The sequence below is a fragment of the Mastomys coucha genome, unplaced genomic scaffold (assembly GCF_008632895.1).
Source record: "Mastomys coucha isolate ucsf_1 unplaced genomic scaffold, UCSF_Mcou_1 pScaffold5, whole genome shotgun sequence".
Classification (NCBI taxonomy): domain Eukaryota; kingdom Metazoa; phylum Chordata; class Mammalia; order Rodentia; family Muridae; genus Mastomys; species Mastomys coucha.
This window is the reverse complement of record NW_022196911.1, coordinates 82,705,781-82,728,237: the sequence shown is the minus strand read 5'-3', so window position 1 is coordinate 82,728,237 and position 22,457 is coordinate 82,705,781. Positions and strand designations below refer to the sequence as shown.

The window sequence follows — 22,457 nt, the reverse complement described above, 5'->3', positions numbered from 1 at the left end:
TGTACTGCTCTTGGGGACCTGGCTTGAAATAACTGACTCCTTCAAAAGGACAAAGAGAAAAAGAAAAATACCTCATGGCTTTTGTTCTCTCTGATGACAAACTCCTGCCCGCATCAGATGCGCCAGGACAGTGGATTAACACGAGCAGAAGCCCTGATTCTAGCTGACAGGGCAGGACCCTAGCATTCTAGACTTGGACTAAAGAAGGTCCTGCTAACATGGGGGTGGTGGTGAGGGGAGGGTAAGGCTCAATGAGTTTTAGTGACTCTGCCCTCCCCTGTCCCGGCAATCACCTTCTTGGTCTCCATGCTGTTGTAGGTTGCAGGAAAAGATGCAAGATGTGAATGTCTCATTTAGCCGGAAGCACAGCAAAATCAGTAATGGAGGAGAACCAGGAGGAGCAAGAGGAGTGGCTGTAGCCTGGGAGCTCCTGATAGCAAGCAGGAAATGTAAAAATGAGAACCAGTCAGCAGTTCTGCAAGGTTCTGGGAGGAACATGTCAGATTGGAGCCAGCGTAGGCTCGGCACATCTTTCCTCCTCATTGGATGTTCAGTAGCTTCCATGGGACCAGCAGTTCTTTGGGCATAGTGTTTCTGAGTATTGGAATTTTTCACCCCCCTCCAATTCTATCACCATAACCTGGGAAACAAAAGATCCAAGATTCCAACCAACCCTCACGACTCCATTCTTAGACCTGAATCTCCTATGTGGAGAGACATCTTTTGACAGTGTGGTCCAGCAGTGGGGAGAGATTTCAGATTCAGTATTACTCCTTCACCCACCCCACCCAAGCTTCCTTGAGTTAGGGATGGGGAGAAAAAAAAAAATCCCAGTAAGTCTCTTGAAATGAAAAAGAGTTTATTGTATATAATCAACACTGTGAAGGCTGTTTTGCAGCAGTCCAGCTATTATGTGGATCATGGCTGAAACTCTTTTGAATCAATTTCATTTATTTCTTAGGTAGAAGATAGATAATATTAACACGTGGGCATATTAGGTACTTCTCTTAAGTAGGCTGGTCCTCCATGAAAATTCACCTCTGAATAAAAGCCCAAGAAAAGAGGGAGCAAGAGAGAGCTCGCGGAAATAAGGAATCTGTAGCCTTGGTTAGCCAAGGTTAAAGCAGCCGCCAGGAACAGTTCCCAATATGCATCTTCATCAGAACCGAATTCCAACAAGGAGAGAGCTGTGGCGGACATGGCTTTGTCCCTCACGCCCCGATCTGGAAATGGACAAACAGATTTGCCAGATCAGTAGGAAGTCAGACAGCTCCGTAGGGACACAAAAGGGTTCCTAGAAACAGGATTTTGTTCCCTGGGTCTGCTTGTCCTGGCCCCTGGAAGACTCTGCCTCCCGCCCCAGCCTCTGGACTGCAAGACCCACTGAGGTGCGCAGGAATTGGGTTCTGGTTCTAGAAAAACCACCCATGGCTCCCAGGCTCAAGTTGTCAGTAACACACATTTTTTCCACTTTCACATTCCTAAGCTGGCTTGCCGGCTCCGAGAATCATCCATTGTCCCCTCTTTATCCTGTCTGAGGATGTGGCCTTCATTTAAAGATTTGATTAGACCCTTTGCTCAGGGAATACCTAGCTACATACACACTACAAGTCCTTTTTTTTTTTTTTTTTTTAAATTAGGGGGTGGGGATTAAACCTAGGTAATTTCTTTAGTTTTAAAGTTGGTGACATGCGGAAACTGGATCTCTGGTGCCCTGGAATCCTCATGGGGCAGAGAAAGGAGACCAGTTTGTCCTTGGGGCAGGGTCCTTGATCTTCAAGTGTGGGGTTGGGACCAAAACTCATCAGGCTTCCCTTTGTGACGGTGAAACCAAAAGTGCTTCTTACAGCCATTCTTAGCTCCACTCACGGCTTGTCTACCTAACACTTAGCAGTATTAGCGAGTCTGTAGCCGCGTGGCAGAGACTCATGCACCCAATGCCTCCGGTCAGTTTCTTTTTTTCCTCACCAAATGATTGACTCAGCATAACCAAAGACCTCATCCCTTCACTCCACATAGGTTCAGGGAATGGGAAGTTGATTGGGTGACCTTGGGCAGGGGTAGGCAAGGACAGAAGAGAGACCAGGAAGGCCTGAAGGTCTGCACCTCAGCCGTCAGCTACCTTCACCTTGAAGTAGCTCACCAGCTCTCGTTCCACCTGCCCTGTGCCACTGTGGGTGATGGGGCTGTGGCCGCCCTGGAATACATCCACCCGACCCCACCCCACCTCCATATTTCCCCCAGGCTGCTGATGAGTAAATCAACATGAGTCAAGTATGGCCAAGCTTGATGCTTACAAGCTCTCAGCTGGACCTGGCTGAGTACCGCCCCAGCTCCTATGACAGATCATGTAGATAAAGTAAAAAAAAAAATCTTAGCTGGTGGATCAATGTGTACAAAAGAGGTGTCCCCTTTATAATAAGATTTCAAAGTATCTATACATATATATATATATATATACAGTCGCTTGTGAAATATACTTTTGTAAATAATATTTAATTTTTTAAATAATATATTTGGTGCTGTATTCTCAGACCCCCCTGAGAGCACTTTTATTTTCAATTCTATAGCTTCCTCTGTGTTTCTTGGAGTATATTTAAAGGGAATGAATAATCATCAAGTTGCCCTTTTTCTTTAAGGATCTGTCACTATAAAGTGGATTGAGGCTTTAAAACATTTTTGCAGTTTTCTGTTTGCATTTTTACCCAGCAGAGCAGACTAGTAAATTACCAGGTTGTGAATTGATACTTTCTTGCCCACTATTGGCTAGAAAAGAAACAAGCTTAGTAGCACAACTTCAGAGTAATTACTGTAGTTGGGAGAACTTCCAAGAAATTTGGAATAGACTGAGTGAGTATGAGTGTGTGTGTGTGTGTGTGTGTGTTTCATTTTTCTGTTTCCTTTCCTACCGAGGACACTATGAACTACAGTTTACACCTTGGGCACAAGAGTTTTCCCTCTCTGGTCTCCATGTGTGAGTGGACCAACAGCCCAGAGCAAGATTTTCTTTCTGAGTGTGGAGCTGTGGCCAGTTCCTCTTCCCCTGTGTGTTCAGCTTCTACAGCCAGTGAAGCAAATCTGTGAAGATAGCCAGAGTGAAGTCTGTGCTTCTGAGATGGGAGCAGCTCAGCCTCACGTCCCAGGCCTCTGGTTGTTCTAGAAGCTGTGTCGTATTAGATGTTAACTAATTCAGGTTAAAGGAATAGTAATAGCAAAATAGCTTTTTTTTTAAGGTCACATTGCTTGGGGTTCAGGCAGAGGCTGGCAAATCAAATCTTGAACACAACTTTTATATTAAAAAAATCTGCCTCAATGGAAATGCTAGTTCTATGACTGGGAAAGATTGTCTTTTAAATCATGATTGATTAATGAAACAACTATACAGTCATGAAATGTACCAGAATGTCCTCCTGGGGTTGGGTCTATCCAGTGTCTTACAGTGGCTGAGAACAGGAGGCCGTTTCCTCTTCCCAGCCTGCAGAGACTGTGCACCATGGATTTGTCTGTCTGTCTGTCTGTCTGTGTTTACAAACTGTATTGTTGGATTTGGAATTGCTTTTGTTGTTTTTCTTTTTTCTTTCTTTTTTTTTGTTTCTTTCTTGGGTGGGAATCTTTTCCCCCAGGTCACTTTGCTTCAACAACAAAGGCAATTGTTTTTGAATAATTTGTCTTCACCTCCTTCCGGTATTTGTACATAATGATTCAGTATTAGTAAGAAGTGCGTTATTTCTGTCATTGCTGATCTGTGTTGGTGCTCATTTGACAAAATAAAGTTTTCAAATACTAACTCTTGGGAGAACATCTGTGTTCTTTTGATACAGCGTGTGTGTGTTTATATAATCGGGAAGCCTGCACAGGGCCATCTGTCTAGCCCTGGGCACAGACCTGTTAGATGATAGCATAAAGCTGGTTAATGAACAAATCTCAGGTCTCCTGTTCATCTGCACATTTCTCCTGGCCTTAGCTATCAGAAGTGCAAAATGACCTTTACCCAGTTAACCTCTGCCGTGACTCCGCCTTCTCAGAGTCTAAAAGCTTTTCTGATGACATCATTGTCTTTGGATATAAGATTGCATTAGGAAGGAGGCGTGCTGACAGTGGGCAGTAAATGCATGTTATACTACTTTAATAAAAGTCAAATCTTGTTCAAGTACTACATGGAGATTACAAGCACTAACAAATCTGTCACTGTAATAATCCGGCTGTTTATGTCTTATACAATCTTGAATAACCAGTCACTTAAGTACAGTAATGTGCACTTCTGTACTAGTGTCTTTTTAAGAATAAACATACTAGAATCCATCCCTTAGTGCAGGCTAGACTAGGGACTCTGCTGAATTAGCACATGGTCTGTATTTTAAACTACTTCAGAGGGCTGGGCGTGGTGACACACACCTTTAGTCCCAGCACTCAGGAGGCAGAAGAAGTAGGCAGATCTCTGAGTTTAAGGCCTGTCTGGTCTACAGAGAATTCCAGGATAGAAAGGGCTACACAGAGAAATACTGTTTCTCTCTCTCTCTCTCTCTCTCTCTCACACACACACACACACACACACAGATTAACCCCTGCTCGCTTCCTGAGACTTGTCACCTATCGTCTGGACCCAGCTGTGGTTGTCTTTTTCTTGTCATTGAGCACATTATCTCCTTCCTGTGACCTGTTTTGCTTCAGTAGACTTTCCTGTTATCATCTCACTCTTGTTTGCCTTTTGTGAACAGAGATGAGAAAAAGTTTGTGTAGCAGACAGCCAGTCCCAGGCCAGTCAGTTGGACCCTCCTTCTAATCTCTTGCTGGCTAAGGCAGCCATCCAGGGGCTGAGGCTGGTGGGGAGAGCCTGAGTATGTGGGTCTCTGCCTGACCTAGGACTCCTGGCTTTTCTTGCAGAACCTTGGGCAGGCTCCTTAAGCTCAGGCACTCCTAGGAAATCTCACCATCCTACAGGAAAGCAATAGCATGATGATTGCCCTCATTTCTTTAAATTGATGGGTCAGCAAGCAACCCATGACTCTTGAGTCCATGAGTCCATGACTCTTGGGTTTGTTTGGGTTTTTTTGTTTGTGTGTGTTTTCAAAGAGATTTATCTCATACATGTGAGTACACTGTCGATGTCTTCATGCACACCAGAAGAGGGCATTGGAACCATTACAGATGGTTGTGAGCCACCATATTTTTTTTAGATTTATTTATTTTACTTTATGTGTATAAATGTTTGCTCACCTGTGTACATTTGTGCCCTTTGGACCTTTGGAACTGGAGTTAGGGATAATTGTCAGTTGCCATGTGGGTGCTGGGAATTGAACCTGGATTCTCTGCAGGAGCAAATACTTTTAACTGCTGGGCTATCTCTCTAGCCCCTGTTTTAATTTTAGATAGGGTCTCACTGTGTAGGCTTGGATGGCCTAGATCTCAGAGATCCACCTCTCTAGTACTGGGACCCAAGATCTAGCTCAGGTTCCAAACTTGAACTTCATTCCTTCAGCCTTAATGAGCTGACTGTGGCTTCTCTTGGCGTAATCTTATCTGTCAAACCTTGGCTGATTGCGTTCTCCACACCATTTTGTTTTCACAATAGTTCTTCCATTTAAAGATGAGGAAACCAGAGTTCTGAGATCATAAAAGAATCCCCAAGGCACAGATGGGATTTTTTTGTAGACCTGGTGGTTCATGCTGTAATCTTGGCACTGGGAAAAATGGGGTGGGAGGGTTTCTATGAGGCCTGCCAGGACAACAGTGTGAGATGCTGTCTCAAAATTTAAAAAAAAAAAAAAAACAAACAAAACAACAAAAACAAATGTAAGGTTGGGTGGTAGTGGCTCATGCCTTTAATCTCAGGAGGCAGAGGCTGATGGATCTCTCTATGTTCAAGGCCAGACTGGTCTACAGAGTTCCAGGACAGTTGAGGCTACACAGAGAAAACCTGTCTTAAAAAACCAAAACTACAAGACAGCTTCTAAAGCTGTCTCACAGCCCCAGCCCACCACCTTTGACCGATCTCATACCCATAATGTCAGGGTTGTTTTCTTTTGTCCCTCCCTTCCAGCTCTTTCCCCTTAATCTTCAGCAAAATCAAAGCACTTAACGTTTAGAATCTCCAAGTCTAACTGGAGATTCTATAAATATAACCCACCAAGCCCCACCTTGAACCACAGTAAAGGAAAATTACAAAGAGTCAGAGGGCTGGAGAGATGGCTCAGAGGTCAAGAGCACAAGTTGCTCTTCCAGAGTTCCTGAGTTCAATTCCCAGCAACCACATGGTGGCTCACAACCATCTGTCATGAAATCTGATGCCCTCTTCTGGCCTGCAGGCCAGAATGCAGGTAAAATCTCCAAGTCTAGGGGCTAAGGATGCAGCCCAGCAAAAATGTATGACCAGCAAGTAGCAGCCCAGAAGTTTGGTCCCCAGCACTCGATGAACCATGCTGGAGAAGGATGTGGTAAGATTGTCCTTGGAGACAAGCCAAGTTTGAGTCCTGCTTGAGATAAGAATGAGTCTCTTTCAACAAAATAAAAAGGGCTAGCTTTTGGCCAGCCAGTTCTGTCCTGAAAAAAAAAAAAAATACTGTAGAGAGGGGCCATCAAGGTGGCATTTGTCCTTAGGTCTGAGGACCTGAGAGAAATCCAGCCTTTTGACTGCTAGAAACTAAGAACAGAAAAAGTCTGGCTTTTTTTTAAAGGGCTGTTGATTGTTTCTTGTTGTTGTTGTTGTTGCTGTTTTGTTTGGTTTGGTTTGGTTTGGTTTGGTTTGGTTTGGTTTGGTTTGGTTTGGTTTTTCCAGACAGGGTCTCTCTAGGTAACAGCCCTGGCTGTCCCGGAACTCGATTTGTAGTCCAGGCTGGCCATGAACTCACTGAAATACACCTGCCTCTGCCTCCCTAATGCTGGCATTAAGAAAGGTATGCTGGAGAGATGGCTCAGCCGTTAAAAGCTAGGCTCACAACCAAAAATATAAGAATGGCACGTGTCACCAGGCAGTGGTGGCGAATGCCTTTAATCCCAGCACTTGGGAGGCAGAGGCAGGCAGATTTCTGAGTTCCAGGCCAGCCTGGTCTATCTACAGAGTGAGTTCCAGGATAGGCAGAGCTATTGAGAAACCCTATCTCAAAACCCGCCCCCCCCCAAAAAAAATTGGGGCTGGTGAGATGGCTCAGCTGTTAAGAGCACTGACTGCTCTTCCACAGGTCCTAAATTCAAATCCCAGCAACCACATGGTAGCTCACAACCATCTGTACAGCTACAGTGCAGCAATACATTAAAAAAAAAAAGTGTTTTTTTTTAAAAGATTTATTTATTATTATATGTAAGTACACTGTAGCTGTCTTCAGACACATCAGAAAAGGGTATCAGATCTCATTACAGATGGTTGTGAGCCACCATGTGGTTGTTGGGATTTGAACTCAGGACCTTCAGAAGAGCAGTCAGTGCTCTTAACCGCTGAGCCATCTCTCCAGCCCAAAAAAAAAAGCGTTTTTTAAAAATAAAAGAAAGGCACATGTCACTACTACCTGGCTGACTGTTGATTGTTTTATTGTTTTGGAGAGAGAAAGAAAAATGCTGCTTTCAGTTAAGAATGATTGATATTTAACCCAACCTTTCAGCATATGAAAGTGACTAAGATATCTCAATATCTGGCAGTCGAAACTGCCAAACTCTTGTGGAACTGTGGAACAAGCCAAGAGGCTGATTTTGAGCATAACAGCCAGTTCCATCGAAGTAGCTTGCTGGTGCCCTTACCATTGGATTCCCTCCCAGGAGGCGGAGGGGAAGGTCCCGAGACCCTCGCCTGAGGTTGTAGTCACTCCTTCCTACACTTTCTGTAATCCCTTCCAGCTATCTGGAATCCTATCTACACCACTGGTGTTCTCAAGGTCTGGGAAGCTAACTAAGTGAATGGTGTCATCTATGCAGTGGCTGTTTGGGTGACCCCCAGGATGACCCCTCCCCCATGCGTCTCGAAGTCCAGCAAACCCATTGGTTCCCAAAGTTGGATCTCGGTGTAATGGTTACTTTGGTCTATCTTTGGAACCAAAGTGTTTGGCGGGTGGGAGGTAGATTTTTCTGTCTACCCAGGAGAAGTTCACTAAACAGACTTGGTGGTTCACCCCCATATTCCTAGCTGGAGGAAGGCAGACGCAAGAGAGCTAAACATTCAAGGGCAACACGGACTGTATGTTGAGATTTTTTTTTTCTTGAGACTACCTTTTTAAAAATTAAATGTTGGGCTGGAGAGATGGCTCAGCGGTTAAGAGCACTGACTGCTCTTCTGAAAGTCCTGAGTTCAAATCCCGGCTCACAACCATCCACAATGAGATCTGACACCTTCTTCTGGTTTGTCTGAAGGCAGCTACAGTGTACTAAATAAATAAATAAATAAATAAATAAATAAATAAATAAATAAAATCTTTTAAAAAATTAAATGTCATTTGTCTCATGAAGAGATTCCTACATTCTAAGTGAATATGAGAATCATTCTAATAGAACACCCAGAAAAGCTAATATTCTGGAGGTGCTTAGCAAATCATTTGAAACCCATGACAGAACAATTAAGTGTTGTTTTGGGGAGACTAGAATAGTGTGAATGATTTATCTCAAGTTCATGAACTCAGAGTCAAATTGAGGGCAGTGATGGAGGCCTGTAATCATAGCACCTGGGAACTGGAGGCAGGGTGAGAGGGAAGAGCATTCTTTTGTGGCCAACACACACTACATTCAAAGCAACAAACTAATGAAAATCCAAGGACATACACAAAGGAAATGATCAGAGTGGGATTAGAACACTGGCTCTGGTGGTCAGAGGAGGATTTAGAGATGTCATCTGACAGCATAGACATTTCTCTCTGAGAAAACTACTGCAGTCTGGGACTCAGATACCAGCAGAGACCTAAGTCACTAAGAGGTCAAATACAGGTGGCCGGTGGTGGCACATGCCTTTTAATTCCAGCACTTGGGAGGCTCCACAGTAGAGTGTATACCCAGCATAAGCACGGTGTGAATTCTATCCTAAGCACCGTTAAAACAGAACCAGTGACTTCAAAGGAGATGGAAGAGGATGAATGGGGATCTGAAAATCCATTCTTGATTCTGATGGACAGACCCTTTGGTGGTCTTCAGGAAATCAAACTTAGCTCATTATACTTGCACCACACTGGAGAAGAGAGATACTGTCAAACTTGACAATACTGTCAAATGTACTCCCATAGCTTCTGCTGAAAACCCCCAACTTCTGGGCCACTTCTCCAGAGTGAAGCCATGCAAGCAAAGCAGCCAACCTAAGGAAACAGAAATGCTTTGTTTAGGGCCTTAATAAAGGAGTTTCTTAGGAAATTTTTGGTTTCCATTTGCTGAAGCAAAAATGCTTCTACAGAAAGCTCTTGAAGTGTATTGTTGTTCACGTCTTTCTCCAATCCCATTCTTCGGAGCCTTAATAGAGTTTACAGCATACTTCACAAAAGTGGAATGAGCTGTCCTTCATTTGCCTGGTATGTTCTGTACCCACCCAGTCCCTGACAGACATTGAAGCTATCATCTGAATTATGCTTCTGCTCTTTGTTGAACGTGATGTGTGTGTATGACCCAAACTGCTGCTTATCTAATAGAAAACCTTGCTTTAGCAGGCTAAAAAGCAAGTACCCAATCCTTTACTTCCCTAGCAATTGTGAGAAGGCTCCCCGCACCCACATCTTCTGGAGGCACGCAGGCTTGATGTTGTTTCCATGGCGACAAGACATAGCCAATGTTCCGATTTCATTTTGTTTTAGATCCCAATGATATTATAAAAGAAATTGTTTACCAAGGAGAATGCCAGCCATCTTATAGAGTGAAGACTGCAGGAGAGGAAGAGCCACTGACCTTCTGGAGACTTCTTTATAGGAAGGACCTGAGGGCGGGCGTTTCTGTTTAACGAAGGGGTTGGGCAGTCATCCTGAAAAGAGCTGTGTCCCAGAGGACTGTCCCAGACCAGTTGTATCCAGAGCATCAGATACTTCTTTTGCATTGGTGAAATCCATGTTTAGCTTGAGGGATGCTTGTCTCAAAAAGGGTGTGCATCAGTCTGAAGAACCTATGCTGTGATGAAGTACCGTCCTGCCAGTGCACTCGGGTCCCTGAGACTAATGCGGGTGAAAAGTTAGATGTCTAGGATCTGAGCATCAGTGAGCCCATTCCCCGCTGAGACTCAACCGACTCTATAAGAGTTGTGAAGGCAAGAGAGGCAGATCTGGGACCCTGAACCTAAAGTCTATTAATGCTTAGTGAGTGGTGAGTGTAGACCTGGTGTGTGTCCATTAAAATGGACAAGCAAGCAACTGGACAAAGAGAATTAATATGACAGAAGATAGCAAGATAATCCTTTTTTTTTTTCCTTTTTGGTATCACTTCCTAAACAAGTTTTAACAATATTTTTTTCCTGATTTGGTGGGAATGGTGTGACAAGAGTAGGAACTGACAACTGTGTATTGGTATGACCATGGGACAGAAGCCAGGCTTTGGAGGATTAGAAGCCCGCCTTTTCCCTGGCCTCATCTAAGGAATAGAGCATGGTGGGAAACAGAGAAATAGGGACCCACCTGAGGAGCAGGGGCTTCAAAGACCAAAACCCAGGCTTGGATGCTTTGGCTCCATCCTTAGCCCATTAGCCCACCACAGTGTTTTACCCTTTCTTAATAAATATCTCCATTTCTATTCGGGTTTTAACTTCAAAGGCATGGCTATTTCTCCATCTCTCTTCATGGTAATTGCTGGGATTTTTTTCACACAACCCATCTTAGATCTTTCTCTTATATTCTAATAAAATTGTCCTTGAGCTTTCTTTTGAGTCCATTTCTAATTTTTTTATTTTATTTTATTTTTATTTTTACTTTTGGTTTTTCGAGACAGGGTTTCTCTGTATAGCCCTGGCTATCCTGGAACTCACTCTGTAGACCAGGCTGGCCTAGAACTCAGAAATCCACCTGCCTCTGCCTCCCAAGTGCTGGGATTAAAGGTGGGCGCCACCACTGCCCGGCTTCTAATTTTTTTAAAGGTTTATTTATTAATATGAGTTCACTGTAGCTGTCTTCAGGCACACCAGAAGAGGGCATCAGATCCTATTACAGATGCTTGTGAGTCACCATGTGGTTGCTAGGAATTGAACTCAAGATCTCTGGAAGAGCAGTCAGTGCTCTTAACCACTGAGCCATCTCTCCAGCCCTCTAATTTTTTTGTTTGTTTGTTTGTTTTTTAATTAATGAGACTAAGAACTGAGGATGAAGAGATGGCTTAAAGATTAAGAACACTCTACTCTTGCAAAAGACCTGAGTTCCATTCCAAGCATCGAATCGAATTTATAATTTTATAAAAATTACTGTATTTCTTTTCTTTTAAAGAGAAACTAAGAACCTTGTTTTCTCCAACAACATTGGGCACAGAATTCAGGGTCTTGTACTTACAAGACAAGTACTCACATACAGAGATCCCTGTTCCTCTAACCCTGTTTTTTTGTTTTTGTTTGTTTGTTTGTTTGTTTTTAAGATACTGAGCGGTGGTGGCACACGCCTTTAATCCCAGCACTTGGGAGGCAGAGGCAGGCAGATTTCTGAGTTCGAGGCCAGCCTGGTCTACAGAGTGAGTTCCAGGACAGCCAGGGCTATACTGAGAAACCCTGTCTCGGAAAAAAAAAGACACTCTCATGTAGCCCAGGTAGGCTCTCGAGACTGGATTGATTGCAGGTCTGTAGCCACCATAAACCAAGAACAAACAGTTCCAAGTCCCAGCACCCAGGAGTTTCCTTGGTTCCTTGTGGACGCTTTCCCATAACAAGGGGAGGTCAAACTTGCCCAGTAAAGAAAAGACCAAGAATTGCCACAGCAGTTACTGTTTGGACTAGAGAGTTTCTGTTGTAGGCTGTTACTATGAAAGCATTTGCCTAAGTGCAGGCCCTAGACTCCACCTGCCCTCCACCCATGCCCTGGATGTCAAGACAGTTGAAGAAAGGCTTCCTGGGACCTCGCTAGCACCCCATCTTCCACAGAGTCTCTGAAGCTCTTAGCTGAGATCTCTAGAATTGCCCTCATTAAGAAAGTGGCATTTATTGTCTGTGTCCCTCTTTAGAACTCCTAAGGAAGCAGGGGCACAGACTTTTTGCCCCCAAAGGTTTAATCCCCAGAACTGCCTAAATTGGGCATGCTTTTGTGTATTTGTAATTCCAGCACTGGGGAAGTAGAGGCAGGACCGTCAGAAGTTCAGGGTCATCCTTAGCTACTTAGAGTTTGAGGCCAGCCTGGGCTACATGAGATCCTGTCTCAGACAAACAATAGTCCAGTTCTCTTGAACCTTGGGGGAGGATCAGTGGGTAAAGTGCTTGCAGTGTAAACCTGAGTTTGATTCCTAGCATCTGCATTTTAAAAATTGAGTTTGGGGCACACACTCATTATCCCAATGCTGGGGAGAGGTGGGGATAGATGGATTTCTGGGTCTCTCTGACCAATTAGCAGAATCATGGAGCCCCAGACAACTGAGAAATCTTGTCTCAATAAATAAATAAATAAATAAATAAATAAATAAATAAATAAAACCAACGAAAACAATGGCCTCTCTCTCCAAACATATGTGAGCAACATGTAAGGGATGAGCATCGTAGTCCCTCTCCCCTGATGTCTCCAAAGCCTGACAACCTTGTTTTCTGTCACTTTTGCAGGGATCCCATACAAAGCATATCACCTGTGATGGTTTGTATGTGCTCTGCCCAGGGCATGGCACTATTAGAAGGTGTGACTCTTTTGAAGTAGGTGTGTCACCGTGGGTGTGGGCTTTAAGACCCTTACCCTAGCTGCCTGAAAGCCAGTATTCTGCTAACAGCCTTTAGATGAAGATGTAGAACTCTCAGCTTCTGCACCATGCCTGCCTGGATGCTGCCCTGCTCCCACCATGATAATGGACTGAATCTCTAAGCCTGTAAGCCAGATCCAATTAAATACTGTCCTTATAAGAGAAGGAGGAGGAGGAGGAGGAGGAGGTGGAGGAGGAGGAAGAGGAAGAGGAAGAGGAGGAGGAGAAAGAAGAAGAGGAAGAAGAAGAAGAAGGAAGAGGAAGAGGAGGAGGAGGGGAGGAGGAAGAGAAGGAGAAGGAAGGAGAAGGAGAAGGGAGAGGGAGAAGGATGGGAAGGGGAAGAGGAAGAGGAAGAAGCAGCAGCCACCGCCTGGGAGTGGATGGCATATACCTTCAATCCAAACAAATCTCTGGAAGTTTGAGTCGAGTCTGGTCTACATAAAGAGTTCTAGGACAGCCAGGGCTACATAATAGAGTTCCTGTCTTGAAAATGAAAGGGAGAGAGAGAAGAGTGGAAGAGAGAAGGGAGAGTGGAGAAGGAGTAGGTAAAAGCACACAGTGAGCAGCTATAACAAACCAGGGTCGGGGTATAGTTGACAGAGCACTTGCCTAGCACATTCAAGACCCTACATTCATACCCAGCACCTGGCACCCACCTCACCCACCTGCCCATCACACATAGGAACAAAACACCCCTTGACCCAGCCTGAGATAGGTGTCTTTCTCCCATTTTTTTTACTTCAAGTGGGCAGGGCTTATTGTTTTCTTTTTTTTCTTTTTTTCTTTTTTGGTTTTTCAAGACAGGGCTTCTCTGTGTAGCCTTGGCTGTCCTGGAACTCACTCTGTAGACCAGGCTGGCCTGGAACTCAAAAATCTGCCTACCTCTGCCCCCTCCCCCACAAGTGTTGGGATTAAAGGTATGGGCCACCACTGCCCGATGTGGGCTTGTTGTTTTCTGAACTCCCTGTGTCAATCCAAGCAAAATGTATGAAAGACAGCAGGGGCCTAAGGGTGGAAATGTTGAAAACATTAGGTGAGCTGCTGTCTGGTTGCAGGGCTTACTTTTAAGTGTCCTCCGAGTTCCCGATGAAATAAAGCACCCACATTTGAAAACTGGATTCCAAACATCTGGTTCCAAAAGGGATGGTGACACAATGGGGTCAAGTGGAGCTGTCGGGAAATATGGAGCAGCAATAGTTCACAGGTGGGGTGCACAGCCCTGTGGCCATGGCTGCACAGTGTGAACCTGTGTGTTAGTCTTCACATTAGCCCTCAAGGCAGGCCCACTGCCAGCTCAGCACCTTTCCTTTCTTTATCCCTTTGATCCCATTGTCCATTAGGAGCTCACATAGCCCAGGTTAGCCTTAAAGTCACTATGTAGCTAAGGCTGGGATTATGGGCAAGTACCACCATGCCAGGCCTTAATTCTCTGTGTGTGTAGAACAAAAGTTCACATGTTGGAACTCAATTGCCATGTTGGGGGCCACCCTGTCTCTGCTCCCCAGGCACTACCAGGTACATCTGTCTGTGAGATTTTGTTGGAGCCTCACCAGCAAGAACTGATAGTTAGGAATGTTCTGGGTTGTCTAGAGGAAGAGACATACATGAATAGGTGGCGTCTCCCAACAGCCCCAGCTCATTGAGCAGCAGCAGCAGCACCCTCCCAGACATACTAGGTTTGGTATCTAGGAACACATCAGTTGTTTCTTTCTATCACCCAGCCCTCACCTCTGACTCATTTGCAAGACCCACAAATTGCAGAAACCGGCAGTTTCACTATCTCCAACCAACCGAGTTTTCTTTAGGGTTTCTGTGGTTTTGTTTCTTCCCAGTGCTGGGGTTGGAACACAAAAGGTCTTATGCATGCTAGACATGCACCTACCCCCTTCTCTAGCCTGAGCAGTAGGAGTCTAACCAACCAGTTTCCCCACTTCCTGTCAGGCTCCTTCCGGCACATTCCCAACAGTCCTGATGTGATCTTTTCAGATTACAAACAAGAGATCAGCTCGTCACTCCGTTGTGATTTGCATCAGAACTGAACTCTTCAAGACCGTATATTTTCAGAACCTAACCCCCACAACACCCAGCCATGCAGACTTTGAATCTGTGTCTTCAACATACCCAGCTTGCCTGGGGACTTTGCACAGAGGCCTTTGATGCAGAGGATGGTCTTTCACAACTGGACTCAGATGTCAAATCCTTCAGGAGACATTGTGTAGCCACTCCACGTTTTAATCTGTTTACCTGGGTTTATTTTCTTCCTCTCACCAGCCTCTAGTTCTTTCGTTCCCTTTTCTCCCCTCCTTCGCCCTCCCCTTCTTTCACTTCTCCCCTCTCTCTTCCCTCATCCACACCCCAGTTTTCTCTCTCTCTCTAGGTAGCTTACAGAATGACACCTGTTTGGTCACCTCTATGCCCTTACACATAGTAGTGGTCCATAATTTGATTGACTGACTCGGTACAGCGCTACTGAGGATGGTTCCACTAGGGCAGTGCTGCTGATGGCTCTGCCTGCTGTACCGGAAAGGGTGCCTGTCAATCAGTACTCCAGTTCAGTCTGGCCAGTCGCTAGAACATGGAGCCTCACCAAGCTGGAATTGTAGGAGCCCTGTCATTTTGTGGGTCCTGAAGTATTCGCCTTTCATTCTTTCTGTTTGTTTGCTTTTGAGACAGAGTGCGTAGCCTAGCCTAGAACTCTATGCAGATCTGGCAGAACTCAAATTCACAGAGCTCTGCCTACCTCTGCCTCCGGAGTGCTAGAACTAAAGGTGTGTGCCACCTTGTCCAGCCTTGGTTTTTAACTTAGATCCCCAACACATTCTCTCATTCCTAACCTGGGTGAGGAAGGATACAGAGAGGGAGAGTCTTTTGTTTGTTTCTCTGTGTAGACCTAGCTGTGCTCAAACTCAGAGGTCTGCCTGCCTCCCTCTGCCTCTCGAGTGCTGGGATTAAAGGCGTGCACTTCCACCTCGGAGTCTTACGGTGAAGGAGCCAATTGGTAAATTTGGTTCTCTGTCTGAATCAGATAAAATTCAGCATCATTATCCTTCCTGTTCTTCTCCAGATGCTTGTAGAAGGCAACTGCTTTCCCAGCTGAAGGGTGGAGCACCTCAGGAGATCCAGGAACAAGCCCTTTTGGACTTTGAAATTCTCCAGATTTTATTGCCAGTGACAAATGTCCTTACACTGCACAACACCATGTGAGTCCTTCTGGGTCATACCAGTCTCTGAGGGAGTCTGGCTTTTCTTGAGCGGTTTATACATCTGTTCCATTGCGTTGTCAGCTAGCAACTTCAGCCTCCTGGGGATCTTTTATTTTTAGTTTTTTTTTTTTTTTTTTTTTTTTGTTTTTTTTTTTTTTTTTTTTTTTCAGTTTTTTGAGACAGGGTTTCTCTGTGTAGCCCTGGCTGTCCTGGAACTCACTCTGTAGACCAGGCTGGCCTCGAACTTAGAAATCCGCCTGCCTCTACCTCCCAAGTGCTGGGATTAAAGGCGTGCACCACCACACCCGGCTTGCCTCCTGGGGAATTTTATAGCCATAGGGCAGAGCCCTTTTTTTGGACAGGCTCTTCCCTTGAGGGTGTAGGTAACCCATGTTGTGTGTCTGGCAGTAAAAGTTTTGTTATTGAGACAAGGTCTCACTGTGCGGCCTAGGCTGGCCCAGAATGTCTGTGTAGCCCAGGCTGTCCTCAAATTTACACATCTGCTTTTAGTTTCCCAGGTGCTGGGATTATAAACATGAGGCTCTGTACCTGGCTTTGGAACAAATTATTTAACCTTGATATAATGACCAAGACATCCACATTTCCCAGCCCAGCCATCTTTCAAACCTTCTCAGCCATTTCTTACAAGACTCTGCAGAGCATGGAACTATCCTCTTCCTCATCTTGCATGCAAGGAAGCTGAACCCCAAAGAAGATGCATAGTATGTCCAAGCCCACAAAGCTGACAGAGGGGGAGATGAGGTTCAGTTGAAGGTCTGTGTGGTCCTGATGTTACAGCTGGCTGGGTTTTGTTGTTGTTGTTGTTGTTGATGTTGTTTTGCTTTTTTAATGGCAGACTGACTATCCAAATCCCTAACTGGGGGAGGGAGGGTAGGTAGCCTGATATTCATTAGCCAGCTAATGCTAATTTAGGAAAACAACCCGAGATAAAGAGTTATAGAGAAGTGACTCTAATTAGCTGCCCAGCAGGTATGGCGAGAGTTTTATCTACTGAAGCTCAGAGCTGTTTGGCTCCTAGACACCCCAGGGCAGGACTGTGGGGTCCCTGCAGGAAGGAGTTTTGAAAGATGCTGAGACCATAAAGGGCTTCTTTGGGGTCTGCCAGGGAGGACAATGTCCTCCCAGAGGAAAGAAAATACTGGGGGGTCAGAACCAAGGAGGCTGGCAACAGGGTCAAGGGTACTAGAAAGGCCCTGGCACTGAGGGTAAAAAGGGAAGAGAAACAGATGCTTCCCATCAGAGACAAGGAGGAAAGGGTTTCCAGCCCCCTCCCATCTCACAGAATGCATTTTTAGGCACCCCTGACTGAGGTACTCTTACATTCTTCTTGGAGCTTTTGTTTCAAGAAGCCACCACCAACAATGCCAGGCTCAGGGACTTTTAACTGAGAGTAAAAAAGAGACCTTTATGTGCAATTGCCATGGAAATCCTAGGTTCTTAAGCACTTAAGAATTGGGATGGCAGGGATGGGAAATGTGGACTACCAGCGGGAGTCTTGGTCATTATATCAAAGTTGAATAATCTGCCCCAAAGCCAGGTGCAGCACCTCATGTTTATAATCTCAGCACCTGAGAAACTAAAAGCAGGAGGTTTGTGAGTTTGAGAACAGCCTGGGCTACACATTCTGGGCTAGCCTAGGCTGCACAGGGAGACCCTGTCTCAATAACAGAACAAGAGCTTTTTATGGCCAGACACACCTCATGGGTTCCCTTACAGCCTCCGGGTGTTGCCCATAGTAACTCACACTTTTAATCCCAGAACTCAGTGAGTCAGAGGCAGGGGAATCCTTTTGAGTTTGAGGCCAACCTGATCTCCATAGAGGGTTCCAGGCCAGCCAGGGTTATGTAGGGAGACCCTGACTCAAAACAAAACAAGAATATGATCTCTTAGAATGATTGAACAAATGTTTGAGTGGCTAGTTCTTCCCTGATTGAACAAGTGTTGGAATACTGTTCCCTTGTGGGCAGTCTTTGTGGCACGCAAATCAATTCCAGTGTTTAGATCACCATTTGCTTGCAGGTAGATCCAGGCTAGGGTTAACACAAAGGACAGGTGCAAAAAAGGAAATATGGACCATTGTCTATGAGGTGTCAAGGTACTGCCTTGTTGTCTATGAAGTGGAGAGGGGAATTCTAAGCTGTCCCTTTTAGATAGAGTCTATAGACATCCCTTGCTGGCCTGGAACTTGCTCTATACTTCATGCTGGCTTCCCACTCAAAGAGCTCCACCCACCTCTGCCTTGTAAGTGCTACGTTTCGAGGTTTGGACCACCGTACCCAGCCTGTGTTGCTATTATGGATAGGAGCCCCAGTCAAGTTGGAACCAGTCTCTGCTCTCCTGCCCTTACCCTAGTCAGTGCCAGACTAGAGACTTCGCACAGGGGATGGGGGCAGGTCATGCTGGGGCTTGCCCCACTTCGCTCTGCCAAGACCTCTGGCTGTCAAGGATAAGCCAGCTTTTGGCAAGCAAGAAGGAAGTGAGCTGAGCAGGAGCAAACACTGTCTCCCAGCCCCCTCCTGGACAGGTGAAGGGGTTTGATGAGAAGAGCCAACTGGTACTTCGTGAAAGAGACCATTATTATTATCATCGAATACTGGGGGTTTGGCGGGGCAGATTTCCTTAGCAGGTTGAAAGTATCATCCTGATATTTTGTTTCTCCTTTGGTCTTCCTGATAGGAGCGTTTCCCTGAGACCTGGTTGACCTGGAAAAAAGGAAAACCTTGAAAATAGAGGAGCATTCTGTGTTGGAATCAATGGAAGCCCTTAGCTTACCTGCTCTGTGTGTGCCAGTTCGTATGAGCATGTGTGCATGCATACATGTAGGGTGCGTGTGTGTGTTTTCTTAAACATTGGATCATATCTCCATCTTTCGACGGGCAGTGGTGGCACACGCCTTTAATCCCAGCACTTGGGAGGCAGAGGCAGGTGGATTTCTGAGTTCGAGGCCAGCCTGGTCTACAGAGTGAGTTCCAGGACAGCCAGAGCTATACAGAGAAACCCTGTCTCGAAACAACAACACAAAACAAACAAAGAAACATATCTCCATCAGCTTGCCTGGCTTTACTGGGAAGAAACCAGATGAAGGTTAAGCATAAAAGAAAAAAAAAATTGTTCTTTGGTGGAGTTCAGTGTGACCAAAGTACCCCATCCCATCCCATCCAGAACTTCAGAGCTCCTGTAAGTAGGTCACCTTATTACTGCAGAGGCTGAGAAAGAACGACCTTGGTAGAGGCTAACTCCAGTTTGACACAGAACTAGACATCCAACCGCATGCCTATCTCCTGCTCCGAACCAGGATCAGATCCACAGGGTAGAAACAACCCCATAGCGGAGGTTTGTCTTTTTAGTCTTCCAGCCTCTGCGCCCGACAGGGAGATCTCAGCCACAGCCTCTCCCTGTAGTCAGGGCTGCTGCCTGTGCTCTCTGCAGGCCCCTGGCAACCCAGCTCAGGAAGGGCTCTGCTTCCTCGCTTGAGATGTATTATTAAACCGTAATCATACTGTGAGTGGAGTCAGCCAAAGCAGTGGCTATTAATAGGGAGGTGAAGAAAGCTGAGTCAGAAGGAAGCTGACTTAGGCTGGCGAGCAGAGCTGGGCCACCTTGGCCTACAATCCTTTGCAAGAGGTCAGTGGATGGGACAGACCTGAGCTCACTTCCCTCCTGGGCAATCGTCAGCACTATCTGGATGTCTCAATTTGGGAAACAGAAAACCTGGAGCGGTCCTGAACAAAGGGCCTTTCAGTTGTCTCACCCTGGCCCCTGGGGAGTCTCAGAGCCCTGTACACAAACAGCTGGAGGTGCTGTGACTCAGCACCAACTTCTCTCTCCTTGTCATAGGTCGATGGGACTTGGAAAGGGGCTCCACTTCTCTGGCCTCTTTTGGCCAGGCAGCCAGTGCTGACCCAGCCCTTTAACTTGGTCAGCGCTCCCCAGAGGCTGAGACATTTGAACCGGGTGATTCTGTTTCTGGCTTTGGTGACAAGGCTTAAGGATGTGACTGTTAGAGATAGGTGGAAGTGGAAAGATTGGGGGACACTGGGGACCTTAAAGTGTGGGAACAAGATATCCTTTGTAACTTGTGTAATGTACTGCACTTCCACGGGTCTTGGTCATGTCAACATTATCAGGCACCTGGACGCAGGAGAGATCTCTAAATCATGCCCAGAGGGTCATGGGAGACTTGAAATGGTTTCTAGAGCCTGTTTTCCAGGTCATGTTCAGACCATAACTCGAAGTCTGAATACTGCCTCAGGGAGACGGTTCTCAGCAGACACAACAAATGGTATCAACACCCTCTCCCCTGTGAGGTAAATGGTGCTGTGACTTAGTGGCAAGGATAAAATGACACCCAGGGAGAAAAGCCAGGCCACAGCTTGCAGCCTCTGGACTCAAGGCTTACCCCTGCCGTGTGTATACATCTCCCACCCAGACAGCTGTTGTCTCTGATTTGTTGCTACTGTATACTCACCCTGAGGCCATGGATGCAGGTGTGTGTGTGTGTGATATCTTCTAAAGATGTCCAGAAGAAATTCTTTTTGTTGGTTCAGTATGTTTTCCAAAACTGGAATACTCATTTTGGTCCCTGGGTCACTGAAGGAGATCTTTTCTCCTGTTCCCTAAAATGTTGATTAAATAAAAATTCACTGGATTCTAGCCCTGGGTAACCTGGGGGCTTGCAGGATTTGTGGGCACGCTCAGCAAGTGCTTACCACCAAGCTACATCCCAGCCTCTTTTTGCTAGCTTATTTCTTTCTTTCTTTATTTATTTATTCATTTATTTATTGACCCACTATCCCTAAGTTGCTCAGGCCAGCTTTGACTCACTCTGATGCCCAAGCGGGCCTCGAGCCTACTATGGTACTACCTCAGCCTCGGCAGTGGCCAACATTACAGGCCTGCACCTCGGTTGATTCAGCTGGTCTAGTATGGGTTTTGTTTTGTTTTGTTTTTCTGCATATCTTAATGTGAAAAGAATAATCCACTAGCCAGTCAGTGGTGGCACACATGTTTAATCCCAGCACTTGGGAGGCAGAGTCAGGCAGATTTCTGAGTTCGAGGCCAGCCTGGTCTACAGAGTGAGTTCCAGGATAGCCAGGGCTACACAGAGAAACCCTGTCTCAAAAAAAAAAAAAAAAAAAAAAAAAAAAAAAAAAAAAAAAAAAAAAAAAAAACCCACAAATGACTGGGCATGGTGGCACCAGCCCATAAGCCCTGCACTTGGGAGGCAGAAGCAGGAGGATCATCTTCAGATATATAGTGAGTTGGAGGTCAGCCTGGGCTACATGAGACCCTATCCCAAGCCGATATCAACATGTATCTGTCTCTTTCGAGTTACCCAGTTAGATGTGTTTTTAAAGATTTATTTATTTTATGTATGAGTACACTGTTGCTGTCTTCAGACACACCAGAAGAGGGCACTGGATCCCATTGCTGATGGTTGTGAGCCACCATGTGGTTGCTGGGAATTGAACTCAGGAACTCTGGAAGAGCAGTCAGTGCTCCTAACTGCTGAACCATCTCTCCAACCTGCTTAGATGTGTTTGTAGAATAGCTTTTTGTTTTTTAATCTGTATTAAAATCCCAGTACCTGAGACCTGGAGAGATGGCTCAGTGGTTAAGAGCACTGTCTGCTTTTCCAGAGTACATGGGTTCAATCCCCAGCATCCTCACACTTGACATGGTTGCTCACAGCCATCAGTACATCCAGTTCCAGGGGAGGATCTGATGCCCTCTTCTGGCCCCAGTGGATACCAGGCATGCACATGGTACACAGAAAAACATGCAGGCAAACACTCATACACATAAAAATGATAAAATTAAACTAAAAAATTCCCAGCACATGGGGGAGAAAGACATCTCTAGGTGTCATATGGATCAACTTTTGAACCTGAAAGAGATTCCATGACCCTGGGTACACATTTTTCAGCCCACAGCCCTCAGATGATACAAGACCCTGCTCAAGGGAAGCTGTTCATCTCTTTATAGCCAGTACTATGCTTGTAAAGAGCCTGAGAGAAATGGAAAGCAGGTCCCCCACTCCCTTGTTTTGAAAGGCAAATGACCTCAGAACTGTACCAGTCAACAGGAGAGTACCAGCTGGGTGCCTGCTCTCACTGTGGTCAAAGCTAATTAATTCCACACTGTACCTTGAACTAGGTCACCCACAGGTCTGGGCTGGGGATAGACCTGGTTGTCAGAGGAGGGCATTGCCAGACTAGTTCTTGGGGTGATCTCCTAGGGAGGCCATACAAAGGGGTAGGTTTCACCTCTGTGTGGGCTTGTCTCTCTTCTTCCGGAGAAGTGACCATTTTCAGATCTGTGGGTGGAAAAGAAAAATCTTCTCTTCCCAAAATAATCTCTTTCTGCAGTTTGAAGCCGGGGGTTTGAAGCTGGACCAGGCGGCGAGCACTATTTTTACCCAGCTCACAGTTC

General features: G+C 45.6%; 1 protein-coding gene across 1 annotated transcript in view; it reads left to right on the top strand.

The window, feature by feature from the left end:
• Ypel2 (yippee like 2) overlaps positions 1–22,457 on the top strand; it is a 78,175-nt gene that overhangs the window by 55,301 nt on the left and 417 nt on the right. Inside the window, exon 6 of the mRNA XM_031354055.1 lies at positions 319–515. Within this exon, the coding sequence (XP_031209915.1) occupies positions 319–515 (197 nt within the window). The remainder of the gene's footprint in view (positions 1–318; positions 516–22,457) is intronic.